Here is a 23,185-nt window from a genome sequence, read left to right on the forward strand (position 1 = left end):
TTGAGGGTGAGCTTCCTCTCATCTGCTGACGTGTTCTTGGCCATGGGAGCATTTGAACTTGAGCTTGAGTTGGTAAGACTGTTTGGGTAGCTCCTCCATGCTCTTCCAGCCTTCTGAGTATGACCTATTGGAACATTTTGTTCTCACCTAATTAGTAGGTAATTAATACACATCTCTATTCATCAGGAATTTAGTAACAAGGTACACTGCAAAAAAAGAGGAAAAAAAACAAGACATGACGAGGCGTATACATACAATGCCCGGGTAGTGCTAGGCACCCAAGAATCATAACGAAGAAAGCCACCACATGCACCTGCAGCAGGCCGCTGACGCGGCTGCCCCTCATATCGGATCTGTTACTATTCATCATCGCTGGATTGGACTGTCGCTGCATACGCACACGCACAGGGTACCTACTGCTAGGGTGTCCACCTCCAAACCCTTAGCATGCCGCTGCCGCCTCACACGTAAGGGCGCGATGGTGTCCGGCTTCGGCGTGTGCGCCAAGCGCATTGTGGTGGACGTGCGCCACCACATGATCGGCCGCCTTTCCTTGATCATCGCCAAGGAGCTGCTCAACAACCAGAAGGTCGTGGTAGTCCGCTGCGAGGAGATCTGCCTCTCCGTAGGCCTCGTCTGTCAGTAAGTCGTCTGACAGAGTGTCCAACCAGATGGGCGCAAGGTTATCCGTGACCTTGCTCCTGGCCTTTGGGTAATGAGACGTATGGCCCGGTCCTGACAGCTGGAATCATGGTCTCCGAACCTCCCCGTATGCTCTTATAGGTCCGGCGTCTCCACGTACCCACAAGGGCAGGGTGCTCTGGAATGGCCTCCACGGGCCCGGACCCCCCAGGGGGGTCCGGCGCCGCCACGTGTGGGAGCCAGACCACTATGGACCTATCCACCCGGAATGGCCTCGGGGGCCCGGACCTCCCCTTTCCTCGGGAAGGGATCTGGTGCCGCCACGTGCCTCCTCAAGCTGCTAAGGAGGCGACTGCAGGGCCGACCCTGCCACGTGCCCGTGGCAGAAGGCCCTCCGTGGGACGCCAGCCCAACTACCACATTAAATACGGGTAGGTGGGCTACGCGCGCCCAAGACAGGGCATGACCTGCCCGCTGACACACTGGGCAGGTATGCTGACACCACGGTAAGCCCGCCTATTTCCAAGGCGGCGCGTCGCATCACTGCGCACTGTGCGCGGGCAGGCGGCGTACAGTCAACTCACAGCACCGCGCGCGTGAGCAAGGGGTGATGATGGTCTGCTGCAAGAGAGCTGTGGCGTGCGCTGCCACAGTGTGCGCGGAGGCGACGGCGCGGCGGATTAGCGCAGCCCCTTCGGCTGTCAGAGGGTACTGACCCAACAGTGACAGCACGTCTTCCACTGTGCGTAACACTGACAGCAGGTACTGTGCCGGTAAGGTGGCACATGGCCATATCCTGGCTGTAGATACGCACGTCAACTTCTCGATCGAGAGGACTATAAAAAGGAGCAGGAGAGGAAGATCTCTGTATCTCTCACGTTACAGGCTCCAGTCGGTGCGTTATTTAATATATAGCCGGGCCCATCTGTCGGGGACCCGCTCAGTGCATGCACTCCTCTTAGTCTATAAAACGGAGAGTGCGCTCGTTAGAACACAAGCTCTCGGAAGTTCCAGACACAGACAAGTTCTCTTGGACTCACAGGGTTCACAAGTTTTCTCAAGCAATACAACACACAAGTGGATGTAGGGTATTACGCTCCGGCGGCTCGAACCACTCTAAATCCCTTATGCCTTTTCCATGTTCATCCGCCCTTTGATCAAACGTTCCTAAGTCTCCCCCAAACTCATTCTAAACTAGGATTAGGCGGATGCATTCCGCCACCCGGCTGGAGATTTCCTCCGACATGGACCGTATGAGAGACAGATTGAACTTGAGCAATGGCCATGGTTTTTAACGCGCCACGATATATATATAGAGCATATGAAGTAGGCATCTCATGGCAAATTATTACTACTAATATAGGAAGATAGAGTTATGGCAGATAATTTTTTTTCTGCCAACAAGATTGAGAAAGGCTATGCTATAAGGCTCCGTTTGGATCTACCCAACTAAAGTTTAGTCCCCCTATTTTAGTTCATTTTTTAGTCCCTAGGGAGCCAAACATAAGGACTAAAAGAGGGACTAATGGCTTTAGTCCATTAGTCCCCAAGAGGTGGCTAAAGGGGACTAAAAGCCCCCCCTCCCTCTCATTGTGCAGCTGCATTAGTCTTCAAAAAAAATGATCTTTAGTCCCTCCATCCAAAGAGGGTAGGGACAAAGTTTAGTTCACTTTATTCCAGGAACTAAAGGGATTCAAAGAGGGTCTAAATTGATTCATAGGCATATACCATCCTAAAAGGATCCTTCACTTTATGGCAACGAATTGTTTTTGGCAACGCCATAATAAAGTCTCTGCCTATTTATATATATACACAGTTCATCTAAGGAACTCATGAGACCATTCATGACCCGCATTCTTCTAAACGATCTTGTAGAAAACTCCCACTTATGTCTCGCATTCTTCGATAATGATGTAAAACTACCACAAGTACATTTAGCAGTCGTTGGGCAGCATGCATTTGATACACTGTGTTCAGAAACGGATACCCACATGCCGGTTGTGTCAAACAGTCAAACTTGGTACGAACTACACCGTCATGCTTAGGGACATTAAGCTATTCGTAACTAAGCAACGAATCTAACTGCCAATTCAGGAAAAAGCTTGCACGGCACTGATTCAAAATATTATCAGAAGCATGAGGCTTGTTGGAAATGCACATTGGTTGGTTAAATGTCTTGACCTACAAATAGGTTGGGAGAGTCGGACAGCGCTGTTAGCTGCACCACTATTATCTGAACATGTTCAGTTGTGGATTCGTTTTGGAACTGAAGAACTACACATGTATGCCAGATTCATGGAAGCTTCAACATGTGCAACGAGACATGTCAACTGTACTGAAGCAATTGTGAAGCAGCGTCACTATGTTCAGAAAATAAAAAGGCTACTGTGATGCATTAAAGTTCAGAGAGTGCAGGAACCGCGTAATCTGAATCTAATGTTAGAAGAAATGGATTGGAGCAACACGGTAGCTGACAGCACTAGATCAAAGCTGATCCTTCAGAAATGTCATATATGCTTCGTCAGAAACAAACAGCACAAACGGAGAGAGCAGTGAGACTACTCGGACAAGAAAATTCTGCAATGAATTTAAGCTTCTCTTTCACAGAGTAAAACAGACCAAGATTGATGAGATGAAAGTTTGGCTGGCTCTACACTGCTAATCTCCGACTCAGTATAGATGGTTCCTAGCTTAGTGGTTCTTCTTTTAGGCTTTCTTTTTCTTCTTGTTGCTGTTGTTCTTGTCTTTCTACTCTTGAACTCTTGTTCTTTTTTATATATATATCCAGTAGGGGATTCTCCCCTCCTGTTTCCTCAAAAAAAAAAAAGGATCAGCATAGCTACGGACATGCTGTTGCGTAAGATCACAGGATAGGGCGAAGGTGCGGTATCTGCTAACCTGCCATGGCGTGCAGCGCGCGGGGCGCTGCTCGCCGGCTCCGATGGCCGCCATGCCCATGTCCGGGACTTGCTGTGGAGGCCTGGGATCCTAGAGATTGATGCTTCGGATGGATGGCCATGGGTTGATCCTAGAGATTGCTACTGGATATCCATGTCCAAGGTGGGGTGGGTCGGCCATGGCGAGGGTCGTCGGCGGATGAAGGAGGGATAGAGCCGCTTCGAGATCGAAACAAGGGGCAAACTGCAAAATATTCGGATCGCGATTATTAATGGCGATCCAAAATAGGGGTAATATGTAAATATTAGGGGGTTATTTGTAAATATTTGGATCGCGATCAGTAGTCGCGATCCAAACTAGGGTCTATATGTAAATATGAGGAGGTATTATGAAATAAATACCTCGGGTCGGGGACATGGCCGCCGGCGAGATTGCCCTCCCGGTGGCGAGCACCGACTGCCTTCCCCTGAGAGCATGATGAGCAACCTCCTCTGACAGCATGATGAGCATGCGTTACAGAGCAGCCGCTGCCATCCTTGTCTCCTCGTGCCTGCAGTAGAGCCACAGGATGATCAAAAGTTATAGGTTATGCAAAACAACGGAGGTGTCATGCCTGCTGCAGTGTCTGCTCACTAAGGACAGCTGCATGGATGAGATGAGATGCTCACCAAGGATTGATTCTTCAGAAATTGGCACTTATAGTGTTCTGCCTGCTTATCACTTGGTGTTGTGAGTGGAGACATTCAGATCACCGTTGTCACCTGTTCATGGCACCGGAGTGAAGGGCAGGCTTCTTCTCCTGATAAATTGTTGTAGAAGCTTCTCTTCTAAAGATACCTGTGCACCTATGCGACCTGAAAGAGAAACGCTATGTCCACTGTCACCTGAAGAATCACTTGTTTCTGTTTCTACACAGACACGAGGAGTAGCACACAAGTGTGCCTTATTCAAGCCAATTTCAGTTTGTGGAGCAAAACAAATATCAACAACTTTACATTTTGATATCACTGGTTGTTGATCCATGAGATCAACAGCATGCCGGTTGTCTCCAAGTTGTGGCATGGAGACATCATCATGCTTAGGGACAAAACCATTCATAGCCAAGGATGGATCCTTCGTTCCCTATCAAAAGGACGTACACCTGTTGGTTACAACTGCAATGCTCTGGTCTGAGCCCTTTCAGATGTTCAATTGTGGATTCAGTCGATCTGAATGTGAAGGATTGGAAAAGTATGTCAGCTTCAGCGCAGATTCAGCTTGTCCAGCGAAAGAAATAGGAACCATTTTGTTGCAGTTGCGAGGCAGCGTACAGCCGTGCGTAGAATTCGATCGACTGTGTTCAGAAATCAGAAGATCAGAAACCCGTTTTGATGCCAGAATTCAGAACACTAGGAAGATTTGTCAATGTTTGATGTGACGGAGGTAATTGTTACGAAAACAACAGGCGAATAACGAAGACGATCAACCAATAACGCAGAACACAAAATGCAAATTTTACGTGGAAAACCCTTCAAGGCGAAGGGAAAAACCACGGGCACCAGCCAGCCACGACTTCACTATTTCTGAAGTGTTTTTACAGGTCGCACTGATGGCGGCGGCTTACAAGATAATAATCTATCCAAAACCCTAATCACGGTATTTATATCATATACGGTACCACTCCCGTACCCACCCAGGCGACGGGCCTCCGCTACACTCCCAACCCGGCCACCTCGAACTGGATTTGGATCACAATTCAACAGTAATGCAGTTGCTACTTATGCATGGCGATAGGATACAAAGAGCAATGGGCCTGCATAAACCGGACAGATGCCCCTGCAGATAGAGAATAATAACAAGAGATACGACGATCGAGTAGCTATCCAGGACGATGCCTTCCGCCGCCTAACATGTTGTATCTCGATCTTGTTCTTGTATCTAGCGGCAGCCGTAGCCGCAAGGAAAAGCGCGTGCCTCCAGGTAGTACATTGCTTGATTTCTTGCATTCAGATCCATGGACGATCCATCCATAGCCAGCAACATGGAGTGATGGAGGACGATCCATGGAAGCTAACTGAACTAGTATGTGTTCGATCAGCATATGTAGCCGTGACAGTGAACATGCTTGATCTTGACGTACAATTCAACAGATTTTTTTTTGAGGCGAATGCCAAATCTCATGATTAATGTATGACAGTGTGACATGTGTGTGCATTTTGAATTTCTGCATCTCACCTTGCTGTGGTTTGAGGACCGTTCTGCAGGTTACGAGGCAGGGTATCTCAGGTTCAGGATTCATGAAAAAAGCCACAAAGGAATAAAGAAGAGATGCTGAGGCAAACTGCAACTCCTTTCGGAACTGACTCTGCAGCTGTGTCTACCGATCTAAGAAAACAGAAGCGAATTGAATGGGCCGGGTATGAACCTTGAACGGCTCTGGTATAGACAGACTTCAACTGCGAATGTGAATTGTGAAAGAGCCTTGGTAATCTTAAGTGCGGACTACAGAGATTCAGTCGGACAAGTTCAGTTCCCTCTCTCGGATCGACACCATGCTATTGCACACGGCGGCGCGCGCCGCCGGCAATGGCTAGCTTCGCAGCTCGCGCCGCCGCCGCTGCTATTGCCCTACGTGTTGGACGGGACGACCGTCCTCACGATCCGCCGGCCGCCGCGTCCAATGTCTCCACGCGGCAAACGTCGTTCGTCCCGCGCGGCCTCTCGCCGCCATTCTTGCATCCGTCTTAACTTGCCCGACAGATCAAAGGCACCCGTGGTTGGGCGACGGGCTTCCGCGAGGCATCCGAGGGGAAGTGCGAAGGAGTTCCCGGCCGGGGACCCCCAGGGGGTGGTCGAGATACCGACCGGGTGGACGGCAATACCGTCCACCCCTTGGTACCTGGCGCCGTCCGATCCGAGTTCTGCGGTCCAGATTAGACGAATCAGAGGAGGCGCAACTCCTCGCCAGCCGCGGCGCGGGAGCCGGCGACGCGCGGATGGCTTCTCCCTCCGCTAGTCCGCCGGCGACGGTCGCCGGATGACGGTGCGACTGGCCTCCGGTGCCGGCCGACAGCCCACCTCGCGCGGCCTGCGTCCGACGACCTTTGGGCTTTGGTCGATGCTATGGCGTCCTACGTTTCCTTGCCGCCTCCAAGTAACAACAAAGGCCGGCCGGCCATTATGGAGACGACAAGGAGCTCGGTCGGTGGCCACGGTATGAAGGAAGCATCCGCCATGGCTGGCTTGTGGAGGTGCCGGGGCCCAGGGTGCAGCGACCGCCGACCTGAATACCTGATTCGAACAGCCGATCATTGCATCACACTGATCGAAGCACTGTGTCTGGCATGCGACTCTGAAGCCGCCATGAGTTTGCCGGACGGCGCATGCAGAGGGCTCCGAGTTGCAGCCGCTTCCACTCATCTCTGGCATTCGTTCCTCCATCAAAGTCCTGTGATGGGGGCTTCACTAGAAGTGTAGAGAACTCGAAGCCTAACCCTCTAGCTCCTCTAGATATACAAAACACGTTCCAAAAGACTTTTTATATCTTTACGAATAGATATTTTAGTTAAAAATTACCCTCAAGCAACTTTTTCAATTGGATATCTAAATATAAACCTTCTCTATTCCGAACTTCTCGCTAACCAAAGATGGAGAGCGAGAATTGCTCTCTAGACTACGAATAAGATATAGAAAAAGACTAAACACAGGATATAGAAAAGCTGTTGGAGGGTACGGAGAGTACAAAAATATAGAAAATGATTTTTACTCAAGCGACTCTAAATGATGATATAGAGTAGATTTTAGAAAGGCTTGTGGAGATGCTCAAGCTGAAAGGCACCGAGTAGTATTACACTGTATGACATGAGAAGACACTACAATAGGGGACTATATTCAGCACGTGTCAAATGTAGCGTCGTACAAGAGAAGGATGAACACTTGATGTTTCTCAACACATGTCTGAACCTCTTTTTCTGTATGTTACTAGTACATTGGAAGCAGCCATCCTGCGCCCCCTAAAACTCAGTACATACTTGCTATAATATATAAGCAAAAACGCCACAACATTTTCTGCCCATACGGCACCAATATCTAAATTTTCCTGCAGTGGTCTTGCAACACTGCATTTCCTATTTTACAGTAGCACATACGATGGAAGGCTACATGGCCGGTCCCCAAAAAGACGATGGAAGAGAGGACCTTATGATCTTTACTTCAAACTGGTTATCCACTACGAAACTTGCTGAAGACGATGCGAAAGCCGAAGGCGGATGAACTGAACACTTCTGTTACGACTGCGGGACGATTGTGCCAACGTAGCCAAAACCGATAATGAAGAAAGCTATGGACTGGAAGAAGAGGTATATGTAAAAATGGTCCCTCCCATACGCAAGATCATACCATCCGCAGGAGAAGAGGAAGGTTCCCACACCGAGCTCCGTAATGTGCAACCTGAATTTTGTTACTGAACATTAGTGGCAGGACTTGAAAGAACACCGGGGAAAAATAGTAGATGTAATCGCTCCATACCTCTCCCATATCCTCATGAACTGTTTCTTGAGTCCTGCTTTATTAGATGATTTCATCTTCATAGCGCTGCCGAGCTTTGCTGTCACGACCCATTCGTTGGCCCTGCCAGCCTCTAACAAGCCGATCAATGTGGCTTTTGTTCTGTGCAGGGACATGACGTTCTCAAAGGCGACCCAGAAGAAAAGCAAGTGAAAAGACCTGCAAAATTTGATGTCCTCAGGTTAGGTAATCATGCGGTTTGATCACCAAGAATCATTAACTGATTGGTATATTTCATTGGCGTTGTGATGTTCACTAAAAGATATTCACCTGGGAGTGCCAACAGAATTGAGAAGGGTGATGGCACAGGGAATGTATACACAGCCCCACTTCGGTATGCGGACCTCTGGGACGAAGATTGTTGCTGGGATGACAAGGCAGTAGAATGAAAAGGTTATAATATGCGCCACGATCTTGCGTATCAAGAAAAAGTTGTAGATGACATGGATCTTCTTCCAGATCGTCACTTTCTGCATCATAATCAATAGCATGTGAGTTAGCAACACGTTCTACTCGCTGTAAATTTCCTATTTCAATCAGCTGAACTGTGTTTTCAGCATCTAAACTTCTGAATTTATGTTTAGACAGACCTTATTTGTCACAATCTCCATGAGCATTTTCCTGAACAGGTTGGCGGGCCCGCAGGACCACCTGTGCTGCTGGAACCGGAACGCCTTGAAGGTGCTCGGCAGCTCACTTTTCACCTGAAAATTGCACCGCATCATGGTTTTAGCTTCACTTTCCTCTTGGGCAATCTGAATGTACTATTGACTCGAAAAGAAGAAAAGGCTGCAATGCAATGATAGTAAGGCGGAAAGATGCATTGGATGGTATCTGAAATTGTTGGAGGCCATGATTGGTATGAACTGTACCTGAACATCACCGAGGTAGACAAACTTCCAGCCCTTGAGGCTCGCCCGAATAGCAAGGTCCATGTCCTCCACCGTGGTCCTGTCCTTCCACCCTCCGGCCTCATTAACCGCGGAAATGCGCCACACGCCAGCGGTTCCTGGATGAAAAAAACGAGTCAGATGCTGAAAAAATGTGGAATTACAGCGGTAACTGGAGAGAGCATTGGATGTGAGCTTATTAGTAGTTACCGTTGAAGCCGAAGAAAGCGCAGACGGAGGAGCTCACCTCCTGCTCCACCGTGAAGTGGTAGTCCAGGGACATCTCCTGCATCCTCGTCATCAGGCACTCGTCCGCATTCACTGATGATCACCACAGGGGACATCAATCAGATACAATCATCAATTACGCATCATCATTTGCATGGTCACAATCACGAGCAAAACAAGTGACAACGAAGAGAAGAAAAAAATACAGACCTCAAAATAATAGCTAAAAAAAACATGGGCATTTCTTTTGCATGCTCTTCGGTTGACCAGACAAATAGTTTACTGCTGCATCGGACCAGAACTGCCGTGGATACATGTGCAAGCTACTCTGAATTTCTTTCTCAGTTCTTTCTGTTCTGTCACTTATAGGTCGATCAGTGACCAATTGGACCAGCAGACCAAGCAATGTGCCTGTGGTCAGGCTGGGAAAGGAAACTAGCATCACAATCAACAGCATGTGAGTACTAGCCCTGTAGCTCAGTAGCTCCTACCAAGTTACAGGGAAAGGCATCTAAACAAGAAGTTGCAGTCCACCCTCTGGAAAAACCCAAAAGTTGCAGAGAAAGGATCAAGCTCATCCATCCTTACTGCAGCTCAGTTCAGTTCAGTCCACGCATACCCTACTGCACTAACATCTCCCAAAACAAACCCAGCATGCTTCGTCCGGTTCTGGACGCGTCTCCATGCCACACCACATCATATGACATGGGCTCCGATGCCACTACTAATTGCAGCTTGATGGCCGTGTTCTTTATGGAGGCCCAAGAAGGCTTTAGTTTAGTGCAGGGGGGGTCGTGCCCGTACCTGCCCCGCACCAAAGCAGAGACACGGCGGGTCCCGGCAGCGGTCAATTGACGCGCGCTCACGCCTGCGTCCCGGGATCACCGACGGCCGGCCCCGCCGGACCGCGCCACATGGCCGCGGAAAACCTGTCCGGCCGGCGGCAGCGGCGGACCGGACGGGCGGGGCCGGGCCGTTGTCAGTGGAGCCTGGGCCCCGCCGGGGACACGTACGCGCAGTTCGCGTACTAGTTCCGGATAGAGACTCGACACTGGGGATACAGGGAGAGTGCCTCCGCTTGTCTGGGCACAGATGGAGTGGGTGACCGGGTGAGTGAGCTTGGTGATTTGAAGCTGAAGCAGCTTGAGTGAGCTTGGTGAGTGAGGCAGCTCCACTGAACCCTTTCGCCGTGCTCCATTCCGGAGGCGTTGCACGCACACACAAAAAGAAAATGTCTCTCGGGTTCGGGAGCGTGTAGTGCAGCGCCAGTCCCACGTGGCATCAGTTGGTACAATAATCTGACGTGGGGGTGGTGGTAAAACCTCCTCTGCGCGGCACGAGCGAATATGCTGCTGCCGGGTCCCTGACAGGAGGCGCGCCCGAATAGTAAACGGCCTGCAGATGCATCGCCAGCGCCAAATTAACTGCGGCCGCAGCAGATCGGTCACCGACGCCGGGCCGACGGCGACAGCGCGGGGGCCGAGACCCTGCCGACGAGACAAGGACGGCGGGGAGAGCCCGGCCGGCCGCGCTCTGTGAAGATCGGCCGTGCAGACGAGCGAGGGCCCGGCGCGCGGTCCCGGCGGGGGGGACGAGGAATCCGTAGGATCCCAACGGAATCACGCGCCCCGTCAGGAGATCCGGGGTACCCCCGTACGCCGACGCCCGTGATACACAGGCCGCGCGGCGTGGCAGCCCCACGAGCGGGGCGTCATCACATGCCGCGCGGCCGGGCCAGGCCAGTGGCCAGGACGACCCGGTCGGCGGTCTGCCACCACGCGCGCGCCCCCGCCACTTGATCAACCACCGACGGCGGAGATGCGATCGCGATCAGTCCGAGTGCGTCGCACGGTGCAGGTGCGCGCGCGCGAGACCGTCGGTGGCGTTGGCGTCCGATGCACTGGACCGCCCGCAAAATAACCCGACGTCACAAGGCTCCTCCACCACCACATCCCAGGCCCGAAAGTCAAGGCCGTCCGACACGTGCCCCGGGCCCCGCAAGTCAATCGCAAACCCCGGTTTCCAGCTCTAGCACAGCGGCGGCACACTCAACCCCGTACTTACGCATCCCAATCAACCCCGGATCACAGCACTTAGCCCCTACTGCTAGCCTAAACCTTACGCTACCGCCGACAAAAAACGAGACCAGAGGTGCTCACTCACCGAACCTCCAGCGCGCCTGGACGAGGGCGATCTCCGGGTTGTGGACGAGGTAGGGGATGGTGCGCTTGAGGAAGTCCGGGTCGGGCTGGAAGTCGGCGTCGAAGATGGCCACGTACTCGCACGCGCGCACGTACGCGTGCTTCATCCCGGCCTTGAGCGCCCCGGCCTTGTACCCCTTGCGGTCGTCCCGGATCTGGTACGTGATGTTGATGCCCTTGCGCGCCCACCGCTCGCACTCCAGCCGCACCATTTCCTGCACCACCTCGGTTAATTTTCTCATCAACTGCTACCTCACCTCCAGATGGTAATTAGAAAGCATTTTTTTACCACAACTAGTACAATACCACTGGAAGAATTAGCATGTACTGGAAGTGTATTTTTCCCGTACTGCAGCTGCACGTATGTGGCTGCCGCATGGCATCAGGCACAGGGCCCGCTCGTCCTCTAAAGCATGGGGAGGAGGGTGACCGGATCCAATGCGAGCCAACTACCCGGCCGAGCTCGGGCGGTCAACCCCCGGCACGGCCTCTGCACGTGCCTAGGAGTTAAGCGCTGGTGGGATACCGGGATCCTTTGCGCGGGGGATCCGGTATAGTTGCTCGAGTCGCTTAATTAGCGGGCCATTAATGCTCTAGGAGCGGTGGTGGCGCCACGCAGCAAATCCGGTGTGCCGTGGGATCTCCTTTTCGTTGCGGTTGCGCTGCCGGAGATATTTTTATTACCATATACATTATAATTAGTACGGTAAAAGTTAATGTGCCCGCCCAGAAACTAGAAATGAAGGGAACGCCTACCCACCAAAAATGGAGAAACGAGTGCCCTATTTTTCGAGCTGCCAAGCAATTCCCTACGCTGAAGTGTAAACCTAACAGCAGAATTCTACCACGCTTGCAACGGTAATGTTTTTTCTCTCTCTCTCGTTCTCATGGAAACGATCTACTAAACTGGTCTCCAGCGGCCATGTGTATTGCAGCTGGTAGGTACTCCAGCAGCGAGGGTACATGTGAGTTTCCACTTTCTCATTGCAAGCGCTGGTGCAGCAGTAAACCTAGCTCAGCCACAGCGCGGCCGGGGGCCGTAGCATGACGCGACATGTGTAGCGTGAGTAAAGAGGACAAGCTAGCGTGGTCGGGGCCAGGCCAGGCCTGGCCCTGGCAGGATGCCCGGCCGCGGCGGCCTCTTTCAATTGGGGACAAGAAAGTAAAAAGGCCAGGCAAAGCCCCTTCCCCTCGGCACCACCCCAGTGCCCCACCTTCTTTCCCCTTTTTTTACTGTGCCTATTCTACCCCCTCTACTCCACAGCCCCCGTATGAATGGGCCACCCACCACCGACAGGTCGGAGATGGCGCTGCTGATGCATGATGGCAGCAGTAACCACATGATTAAGAGCTCGCGCTAATGCTAATCAACCTTAGGTCTGGCGTGAGCTTTAGCTCTACCTTAATCACTTCGTCCGTGGAGTCGTCGAGCACCTGCACCACCAGCCGGTCCGACGGCCACGACAGCCCGCACGCCGCGCCGATTGACAGCTGGTACACCTGCAGCAGCACCCGAGGTTAACCGGAATCCAACCATTCGGCCGCCACGGGAGGCCCCCAGCAATGGCGGGCGCGCAATGCGGGCGGAGATGATAAGATAGCTAGCGGGCAGCAGATGCGTGCGTACCTCGCGCTCGTTGAACATGGGGATCTGGACGAGCACGGAGGGGAACGCCTCGGAGCCGAGCTCCGGGTCGTCCTCGGGGATGGGGTCGCAGCGGTAGCGGCGCTCGGGGCGGAGCCGCAGCAGGCGCACCCCGGCGATGACGACGGCCATGTACATCCGCTCCAGGAAGAGCAGCACGGACATGGTGAGGCACACGGCCACCGCCAGCCGCAGCAGCGGCACGATCACCGGCGCGCGCACCTGCGACCACGCCTCCGGCAGCGCCGCCGCCGTCCCCGCCGCCGCGTCCATCGCTCGCTCGGTCCGGGGGCAGGGCAATGCGGCCGCCGGCGGGGTGCTGGCTGTGCTGGGGGTGCGGGTAGGGGGCGGTGTGTTGGGGCGCGGGCGGGCTGCGGAGTGGGAGTGCGCGAGAGCGAGGGGGGTTTATAGAGGCCGGGCACGTGCTTAGCGCGGCATCAGGGGGGCGTAGGGTTTTGTACCCCCTGCAGCTCACACTGTGTGTCTAGTACACTCCTACTAGGCTCCTCCTAGCTCTCACTTCACTTGTTTCTTTTCTTAAAAAGAAAAAGAAAAGAAAAAAAATGCATTTCCAGAAGAACTTTTTTTAAAACTCTAAACTCGGAATATTTTAGAGTGGACTCGAGAGATAAGATATTTGCAGGTGCAACTGGCGCCAAAAACGCAGATCCATGGGGTGGCCCGAATAAGAAATGGCGGGAGCGTTGGCGACTCGCTCAAGCCTGCCGGCAAGAATGAGCCTCACACCGACGGTCTCTCGCCCGCTCGCCGTACCCAGCACATTCACTAATCACTACCAGCGCCGTTCCAGCTCGCCAGGGGGAATTTTTTACGCAGCCTCTGGCCTCCGCGCTGTTGACCTGTCAAACGGGGTGAGTGGGGTCTGGGATCCAAGGCATGTGGTGCTCGCCGTGACAGTAAAAACTAAAAAGAGGTAAGAAAAAGGGGAAACGACTGCATGATTGCCGCAGGAGGCGACGGTAAACAAGCACGGCATGGATGAGATGAGATGAGATGAGACGGAGGGGGTAACAGTAAAAAGCGTGGACGGATGGGGTGGATGACGGAGCCGATTAGGCCATCATTGTCGCGGTGGGGGCGAACGGGGCCAGCGGGGGGTGTCGGTGGCGCGGCTGGAGATGAGATGGGGATCAGATGGCTCGGCTAGCTGGTGCAGGCACGGGCTCATGGGGCGTCAGTTGTGCCGGTTCCTCCTGCTGCCGTCTGCTAGCAGCTGATGAAGACGGGACGGGTTGGTTGGTTGGGAATCACGGAATCAGTTACTCGCCGGTGGTAGTTTTTTCTGCGTGAGTGCACTTTTGGGGCATTGGGATCGGCTTCGACATCCAGGCAAGCAAAAGGAGGGCAGCCGGCAGGCTAGGAAAACAAAAGGCACAAATCCGAAAGGGATCAGACGGTGTGTCATCAAGTTCCCATGTAGCAATGCAGGTAGGGCCATGTCCGCTTCCGCTCCCCTGATTTTTCTCGCAGTGGAGGAACAACAGGAGCTTCTTTTTCTCCCCCTGATTTCGCCGAATTCCGGGAGAAACCAAACCAAAGACGAGCGAGCTATCAGCTTCTTTTCTTCTCAGCACCGAAGAGAGAGAGAGGAGAGGAGGAGGAGAGCGCCCCACCACTTGGGCACTTGGCCCGTGCTTTCCGACGGCGAGCGCAGCGTCCGCGAGACAGGGCACCAAGGCGGGGGTTATGTTTCCTCCCGGCGCGGCCACATGCTTCCCTCACGCCGCGCCACAACACGCGCAGCGTAATCGGGCGGGGGCAAATCATTATTCAAACAGGGCTCGCGCGCGGCTCGCTAGGGGCCCCTTTTGCCGAAAAGCGCGAGCCGTCCATGTTCATCAACGAGAGGGAGGGAGGGATCGGCGGCCACCAGCCCCACCGGTAGATCGACCATTTCCGTCGGCGCCGGGCCTGCTGAGTCAGTCAGTGTTCACGCAGGTGACCTTTCTTTCTTTTCTTCCCCCTCTGTAAAATGCATGCGTGGCGTGGCGTGGTAGACTGGCAAAACCGGGCGGTGATGATCTTGCTACGCCCGGCGATGGCGGCGTGGCGCGTGAAGCGGGATAGGCACGGCATGCAACGTGTGCTGCGAGCTGCGGCCTGCCCACGTCACCCTGCGGGTTAAAAAACCTCGAGATGGTTGTTCAAGCCCGGCCCTGGCAAGGCCAGCAGGTCTATCCAAACGATGTTTAGGGGCGTGTTCGGTTCCCTCCGCACAAATCCAACCCAAGAATCTGGTCCATCATCGAAACGTAGCCGACGTGGCTTAAATGATGGGTTTAATGTACTCACCTGACATGCAAAACGGGTTACAAATCAAGCGCGAGATTTGAAGGAAAATTACTGTGAATTCAATAAGATTTATCAAGCTATTAAAAGCGTCCAGGGCACCCGATCTCCAGATGCCAACTCAACACTGCATGGGCGCGTTGCCAAGCCAAGCCCCCCACGCCCGGCCATTTTGCCAGGGGCAAAGACATGGGCTGCCCGAAATTTACCAGAATTCGGCCTCAAGCCAAGTGAAAGTAAGCCAATTTTTGTCTTACCGAGCCCTAGAACCAGACGTGCCCTGCAAAATTTTTGCTTGGCTGATCACGGCCTGGAAGGCTGGAACCAACACACAGTAGCAGCCTATACAGAGTTTGGCCGGTCGTGCTCGGTAATTCCACGGGGATTTCCGCACAAATCGTGGCGCGGAGCGAGACGCGCAGCGGGAGGAGCCCGTCAGCCATGTGCCGAGCGCCCGAGCCCGGGCGCGATCGGGATCCATGCCGGCGCCCGCGCGCGGGCGGACGTACGCAGCCGGCGACGTAGCCTTGTCTGGCCTGGCGCGGGGTTTGTACCTGACTGCTGCATCCCAGATTGCATCCGGCGGCTGTGCGGAGGAGACCTGCAGGCAAGGGATCTCAGATCTTACTGCTCCTCCTCTGCCAGTACGCCGGGGGCGGCCTTGACAAGCGGCGGCCGCGCCATGTGAAGGTCGTTTGGTGAGCTCTGAAACGGACGTTCTTGTGTTTTGAAAAAAATGGATGGATGTGTTCTCGACCGGCGGCAGCAGATGTTTCCAAGGTAGCCTAGCCTCTCACGAGGCACTGATTACGCTAACAGAGGACGGGGAGAGAGGATGACATGCAGCCAACGGAGAGGCCACAGCCTCCCTTTTCTTCTTGCCTAACATTTGCTAGGATGCCAAGTAGTGCTAGTGGTATACGTTGACGCTCCTTGCTGGTCTGTTCTGACAGATGCGGAAGCGAGAAAGGCTTCCTGCCCAGTAAAATTGCTTGCTTGCTCTGGAGAGTCACCGATTGGTTGGAGGGAGAGAGGAAACTGGCGACGATCCTCTCTCTGTTCCCGGATTCGGCATGAGGCAGCGACATCCACAGAGAAGAAGATGTGGCTACAATGCTATGCCAATCGGAGTAGCGTGCGGTAAAAGTTGCTCAAGGGAGCACACACCTGCCGCTTGTCTTAAGAACTCTGAGGAAGGGTTCGGGCACCGTGCTGCGTCCGCCGAGAGCCAGAGACGACGAGACCCCCTGTTCCTCGCAGTCCGCGCCACCGTTCGTTCCCTCGGCAGGCCGGGCGGCCCCACGGACACCAAACCAAACTCGCCATGCGCCCGTGCTGGCCGCTGCTTCTATCGGCAGGCCTTGGAACCACTCCGATCCCGTTCCTACTCTGCAGCTGGGTTTATCTTTATCATCGCCTGACAGCGACGCACATCTCCCCGGTTCAGCTACGTTTCCCTTTCGCGAGGAGCGATCGATGCGGCGGGGACACGCCCCGTCCTCGCGCTGTCGCCGCAGCGGGTTGAGGTTGGACGCTCAGCTTGGTTTCCGGAACGTCTTGATGATGATGCCGGGGAGGTTGCAGGTCATTGGCTGCTGAATTGTTGGGGCACTGAACGCCGTGATGGGTTCCTAGCTGACCTCCAAAGGGATGGTTGCGAGAGCCGCTCCACTCCAATCCATCACAGCTCAGGAGGAGTGCCCGAGTGGATCGGGAGGACCATCTCAGCTCAGCGCCCTTGTGCCGCCGGAAAGGCAAAAGAGAAGGATCCATAGCAGAGGACGGTTCTGACATGCGGTTGCAACAACAGCTAACTGCATGCTCCTTTCGACGATACATACCACCGACACTCAAGTCTTAACCCACTCTTTTTTTTCTCTACGGAAAAGCACTTCTTCAGCGCCCACATGGCAGTTCGCTAGTACTCCCTCGACGACGCAGTACAGTTTACCACCGTTGTTTTTTTTTTGGGAATAAAGAGTACTCTTGAATAAAATACCACCGTTGTTTATGCCTCGGTCGGGCCGTCACTCGCCTGGCCAGCCGAACGGAGTTCAGGAACCAAGAATCTACTAAGTGGGCACAGCCACAGTGTTGCTGCTGCTCGTGGTGCTACCGTTCCTTTCCCTTCCGTGACAAGTTACCACCCAGGGCATCTGGAAGAGGAGGGAGAGACGACCCCTGCTCGTCCGTCCGCGCGGGCGTGATCTGCGGTGCCTGGGCGGCCATTCAGTCGGGGGCATGTGCCGACGCCGACGGGACGCCGCTCATGGAAGGGGCCGCACGTCGCGCAGCAGCTAGCGTAACGTAAGCGACCGAGCACGGTGGCTCGTGGTGGTGGTGGTCACTTTGCCAGGTTATTAGTAATCTTTTTTTAAAAAAAAAGGTTGTTAGTAATCTTCTGAGCAGTCACGCGCGCGCGCCTGGGGTTCGGTTCGTAGCTTGTTCCTGTCCTCAGGGGTCCCCTGGACCTAATCACTACTGGTACTATTACTGGATCTCACCGTTGCGTTGCGTCGGGTTGGGTTCAGAGCTGAGACGAGAACCGAGCCATGTGCAGCCGAAATGTGGCGAGCAGTCTTGGATTGGGCTCACTGGTGGTGAGTTCTGTCGCACTGATGGGCTGTGCTGAACTCTAGCTTAGCCTCACGCGCACGGCCCGCAGCAACAATGTGCCAATGTTTGTTGCCGCACTGCACCTGCACCCCACCCCACCCATGGTTTCTTCTGTTCTTCCTCCTCTGCTGCCGTTGCTGATGGCGTCGATGAAAACATTCCATACAACTCCATTCACCCTTGCTGACCGATCCCATGCCCACGACACATGCTGACGAAACAACACCATTGACTGCTCGCAAGTCGCAGCAACACATGCAGCGGCAGCGCTATTTGATCTCAACTGGCATGTCATCGAACATGGGGATCGGAATGGCACAAGACGCTGAACAAACAAGAACTCTCCACAGCGACCACGACACGACACTATGCTCGGGTAGCCGGCCACAAGAAGACGCCGACGGGCCTGCTCACCCGAGCGCCTGGAGCATGTCCTCGGCGCTGCTGCTGGTGAACGCGCCGCCGTCCTCGAGGTTGAGCACCTTCACCACGCCGTCCTCCGCCAGCAGCGCGTACCTCCGCGACCGCACGCCCAGCCCGACCGGCTTGTCGGAGAGGTCCATCTCCGCGCCCAGCGCGCGCGTCAGCTCCAGGTTGCCGTCCGACAGCATCAGCACGCCGTCGGGGACCCCCAGCGCCTCCCTCCACGCCTTCATCACGAACGCGTCGTTCACCGACACGCACGCCAGCGTCTCCACCCCCTTGGCCTGCAGCTCCGCCGCCCGCTCCACGAACCCCGGGAGGTGCTTCTGCGAGCACGTGGGCGTGAACGCGCCGGGCACCGCGAAGAGGACGGCCTTCTTCCCCGCCGTGAGCTCCGCCACCGTGACGGTCTTCAGCTCCCCGTCGGCCGGGTCGAAGTAGGACAGCGTCGCGTCGGGGAGCTTGTCGCCCACCGCGATGGTGGCCACGATGGGGGATGCCGACGCCGACGCCCGCCTCCTGCTTGTCGCCCTCGAGGCTGCGGCGGCGCGGAGGCGGAGCCCAGGCCCGGCGGGGGCGGCGAGGCGGCGGGAGGAGAATGCGAGGGACGGGAAGGAGAGGACGAACCGCTTGCCTGCCGCGGGGGAGAGGGTGAAGAGGGACGCGGTGGTGGTGGCGGCGGTGGCCATTGGGGGCGAGGCGAGGTGTTCGACGAAATGCTATCTGTTTGGGTTGGTTGGGAAGCGTGCGGGGGATGTGGTTTGATGCGGCGGGGGAGGAGTGGACGGCGAGTCGCTGGGCTGGATCACACGGCTGTAGCCCATCAGCTGTAGATTTTTTTAAAAAAAGGTTAAAAAAATTAAATTCGAAAAAGGTGCCGATTTGAAAATTTTCTAAAAACGTTACCTCCCGCCGGTCTCTTCACGAATAAAAAAAGTCCGCGGGGGCCATCCAACGGCGGGAGGTGTGGGTCCGTACAGTGTGGGGGGATCCCGCCCATTGGGCGGGCGGGAGGTTCCCCTCCTCCTATATAATCCCCCTACTTGCCCTCTAAATTCACATTTTATTCAGCAAAAAATTAGGAATAAAAGAAATGGAGGAGAGGAAGAGAGGAAAAGAAGCGGCGAAGCCTTGTTCACATGTCGGTTTGGAGGTATATTCTCGTTCTAGTCGTATAATTACTTGAAAATAACTATAATCTAGGAAATATTTGTTAGAATAGTTATATTTTAAATAGTTTTTAGTATTTTCAATTGTTTTTAGTATAATTTATATTCTGAATAGTTTAGAATCTAAAAAATATAATCTGGGAATCGCTGAAACTTAAGGTCGTTGTGTATTAATATATAGTATAGCTAGTTTATTAATAATTGACAGATATGTCTTCCGAGAAGGGTACTTTTAGTATATACTACGGATAAGTAAATGTGATTTATGTGCCGAATGGGGTAGATTTAAGTGAATTCAACTGTGCGGTCAGAGGAATTATCAAACCGCACGAGAGGATATTTGAATCTCTATGCAACTGGTTAACGAGCGGATTAAGGATTAATCAGGAGACACACACTGTGAGTGTTCGGTGCGTCATAAATCGTACCACTCACGCTTTTGATCTGGGAGTTGATGCCACTTGCAAGCAACGATGACTGGTTAAGTTATCTGCAAAATGCAAGTCATTGGTAATGGTCACTGGAACTCCTTGTCAGTGTGTACCAGAAGTCTTTGATAAACATCGAAGCTGCTGCGGGGAATGAAGATATTGATGAAGAAGTTGAGGAGCCAAACATTGAGGCAGGTGGCACTGCAGCACCTCAATGCGTGGCTGATGAGGGGGAGAACATACCCCGTATTGTTGAACAGCTGCGAGACGAAGATCGTGAGTTGGATGAAGCAATGAATGCCGATTCGTCTGATGATGACGAGGATGTGCCTGAAGAATGGGTGAGCAGCGATTTTAGTCATCTTGTCATAGATGAGGGACCCAGTATGCCTTGGGATTGCAGAGAGAATGAAGTTATCCACGGTGCGACGTAGCAGTCAATTGATAAGGTGAAGGAAGCTGTTAAGTGTTGGTCTCTCTCTTATGCGAGAGTTCAAAATAGTCGAGTGCAAGTCTCATAAGTACGATGTGGTATGTGTGAAGGAGAGCTGTCCGTGGTGGGTGCATGACTATAAGGGCAAATGGAAAGATTATTGGGAATGCTCAATTGTCACTCAGCACACTTGTCATTTGCCGGACGCACAGAAGTCCCATCGCAACCTTACATCACAATACATTGCAAACGAGATATACGGGATGATAGTAGCCAACCTGTCATTTGAACTAAAGCTATTATTAGGCATATTCAGGAGAAGTAAAAGTATACCATTTCATACGGGAAGGCGTGGAGTGCAAAACAGAAAGTGTTAGAGATGAGTTTTGGCACGTTCGAGGCTGCATATGATAATATTTCTCGATTGTTGGCAATCACTTTTCAGAGAAATCCTGAAAGCTATTATGACCTGAAAAGTCTAGACAGAGGAAAAAGTCCGCCCTTCATATTGCAGCGGGCCTTTTTCAGCTTGGGTCCATGCATTAACGCATTCCAACACTGCCAGCCTATCCTGTGCATCGATGTGACCTTTCTCACAGGAAAGTATAGAGGGCAAATGCTGACAGCCATTGCAGCGCATGGAAACAATCAATTGCTTCTGATTGCTTTTGCTTTTGTTGAGAGCGAGAACACAGACAGTTGGTATTGGTTCCTGGAGCGGGTTAAACTTGCAATCGTTCAGGACAGAGAAGATGTGTGCCTGCTACATGATCGTCACACCGGCATACTAAGGGCAATACTAGATTTGCAGGAGGGGTGTATGGAGACCGGAGAGCCGGTCACGTGATGTTCGCAGTAGGTGGTGCATGAGACACATCGGTGCAAACTTTTTCAGACAGTTCAAGAACAAGCGCCTTATGGATATGTTCAAGAGGCTATTGAAGGAAACGAATCAACGAAAATTTAACAAGCAGTGGCAGAAACTTGATTTACACGACTAATTTCGTTTGTTTTTACAGTGATGCTCTCGACTGCAATGGGGCCTCCTCCTGCAAGAATGGAGCCTCAGACGTTTGGCGCCTATGCTGCAGGAACATCTCTCCTGCCGGGTTCGACGCCAGCTGCTTTGTATTCTCAGGGCTTTACTCAGCATGCGTGGTCGATGGGAGCTCTTGCACACGGTGGTCTGTTCGGTGTGCCGGACTGGGATGGCGGCTGCGTCAGTTTGTCAGAGTTGGAGGGCGGCGGCGCCGAGCCAGATATCATTGGCCCCTCTTAGAGGTACGACGCTCCACCTCTACAGCCCAGGATGACCCGTTCACGCCGGTGCCTCCTCCACCTCGTCCTCTCCATGCTCCAGATGCACTCACGTACTCGGAGGGGCACATACGCCGATGGCCTAGGACCCGGGGTGGGGGGGGGGGACAAGAGAGCGCGAGGACCGGGACAGACGGAATAGATACTTCTGATTCGGTGGACTTTGTATATTTAAACTGGTTTATTAATCATACTATTATATTTTTAATGGCTTGATGTATCGTACTATCGTAATATTTGGATTTTACGTTGCAAAACGTTATGGCTTAACCATCTTCATACGAGTTTTAGATACCGTAATCTTCTTCGTAAAATTGAACTGAAATTTTATATGTATACAAAAGAGTATGGCGAATAAATCTTGTATTTGAAAAAGTATAAATTTTAAATAGTTTATAAAACATAAATTCAAACAAAACATAAGAAAGACATAAATCCGTACTGCAAGACACCTCCCGCCCGTTGGGCGGGCGGGATGCCTTTGCCGCCGCGGGAGGGGCCTCTTCGCGAATAAGAAAAGTTGCTTATTCGAAAAAGGCCCTCGGGAGGGGCCTGGAAAAAGATTTGGCACTTCCCGTCCGTTGGATGGGCGGGTGGTGTCCGGCCCCACGCCTCCTCCCGTTGATCGGGCGGGAGGTACCCATTTTTTAAAATTTTCCAAATCTGTACCCCTCTTTCGAATTTAATTTTTTTTAACCTTTTTTAAAAAAATTCCATGGGAGATTTTGGGCCGTGAGTGATGGCTCTGGGCCTTGGGAGCCCGTTTAAGCTGAGCCCGAGTTTGATTTTCCTTTCCTGGTCTCTCTCAATATCTTTGCGTTTCGTGGAAGTAAAAAAAGTCTTAAATTCCTAATTCTTCTTTTTGCACGCTGTAATCTGTCACTGCGTCAACTCAGAAAAGTACGCACAAATAAAAAAAAAACTCAGAAAGGTACGCGGGCACGATAGTGGGAAGCATCAGCGGTGATCCGGTCAGTTGCTTACAGTAGCGTAGGCCGAGGATTTTGACCGCGCCAACCAGCCAGCCTGCCGGATTTACGCGAAGCGGACAGCGACGGACCCCCTACTCCGGTCGCTCGCAGCGAATGAACAACGGTCTCGCCGCGTTGCCGTCCGTGTCACGGGGCGAAAAACCCATGGCCTCCTCGTCGTCTTTGACTGATAGCCCGCCCCGCCCCGCCCCGCACACGTATCGACGTATGGCGCACGTCGCGATCTGCTGCCGCTAACTTCAGGACATCGTCTACCTCCAGGATCGGTTTACCATTAGCATACTCCTCCACTTTTAACTCCTGATAACCTGCATCAGAGAGAGGCAACAGCCACTACAGTACGAGGGGGTAAAGCCACCGAGATGTCTGAAGAAAGTGGCTGAGATACCTGTAGAACCATGGTTACTATCTGATCTGTACTCCACTCCTATGGGGCACTACTTGC

General features: G+C 53.0%; 2 protein-coding genes across 2 annotated transcripts; both read right to left on the bottom strand.

The window, feature by feature from the left end:
- Window positions 1-7,381: 7,381 nt before the first annotated feature.
- On the bottom strand, window positions 7,382-13,322 carry LOC112878980 (glucomannan 4-beta-mannosyltransferase 1). The gene is made up of 9 exons (XM_025943275.1): window positions 13,032-13,322; window positions 12,806-12,904; window positions 11,367-11,619; window positions 9,186-9,296; window positions 8,958-9,094; window positions 8,676-8,789; window positions 8,356-8,555; window positions 8,047-8,244; window positions 7,382-7,968 (listed from the first exon to the last, which is right to left on the bottom strand). Exons 1-9 carry the CDS (start codon window positions 13,320-13,322, stop codon window positions 7,806-7,808), a joined length of 1,566 nt encoding a protein of 521 aa, XP_025799060.1. The 3' UTR covers window positions 7,382-7,805.
- A 4,791-nt stretch (window positions 13,323-18,113) lies between these two features.
- On the bottom strand, window positions 18,114-19,178 carry LOC112893192 (peroxiredoxin-2E-2, chloroplastic-like). The gene has a single exon (XM_025960395.1). The coding sequence runs from the start codon at window positions 19,085-19,087 to the stop codon at window positions 18,386-18,388; it is 702 nt and encodes a 233-aa protein (XP_025816180.1). The 5' UTR covers window positions 19,088-19,178; the 3' UTR covers window positions 18,114-18,385.
- Window positions 19,179-23,185: the final 4,007 nt, after the last annotated feature.

This window comes from Panicum hallii, chromosome 1, assembly GCF_002211085.1.
Source record: "Panicum hallii strain FIL2 chromosome 1, PHallii_v3.1, whole genome shotgun sequence".
Classification (NCBI taxonomy): Eukaryota; Viridiplantae; Streptophyta; class Magnoliopsida; order Poales; family Poaceae; genus Panicum; species Panicum hallii.

Bases quoted from the DNA above. Each gene is read 5' to 3' on its own strand.
- LOC112878980 (XM_025943275.1), bottom strand. From the start codon at position 13,322: ATGGACGCGGCGGCGGGGACGGCGGCGGCGCTGCCGGAGGCGTGGTCG. The intron at 11,620-12,805 runs GTAGAGCTAAAG...GAGGTGGTGCAG, and splicing joins CCACGGACGAAGTGATTAAG to GAAATGGTGCGGCTGGAGTG. The intron at 8,556-8,675 runs GTCTGTCTAAAC...ATTATGATGCAG, and splicing joins TGGAGATTGTGACAAATAAG to AAAGTGACGATCTGGAAGAA.
- LOC112893192 (XM_025960395.1), bottom strand. From the start codon at position 19,087: ATGGCCACCGCCGCCACCACCACCGCGTCCCTCTTCACCCTCTCCCCC.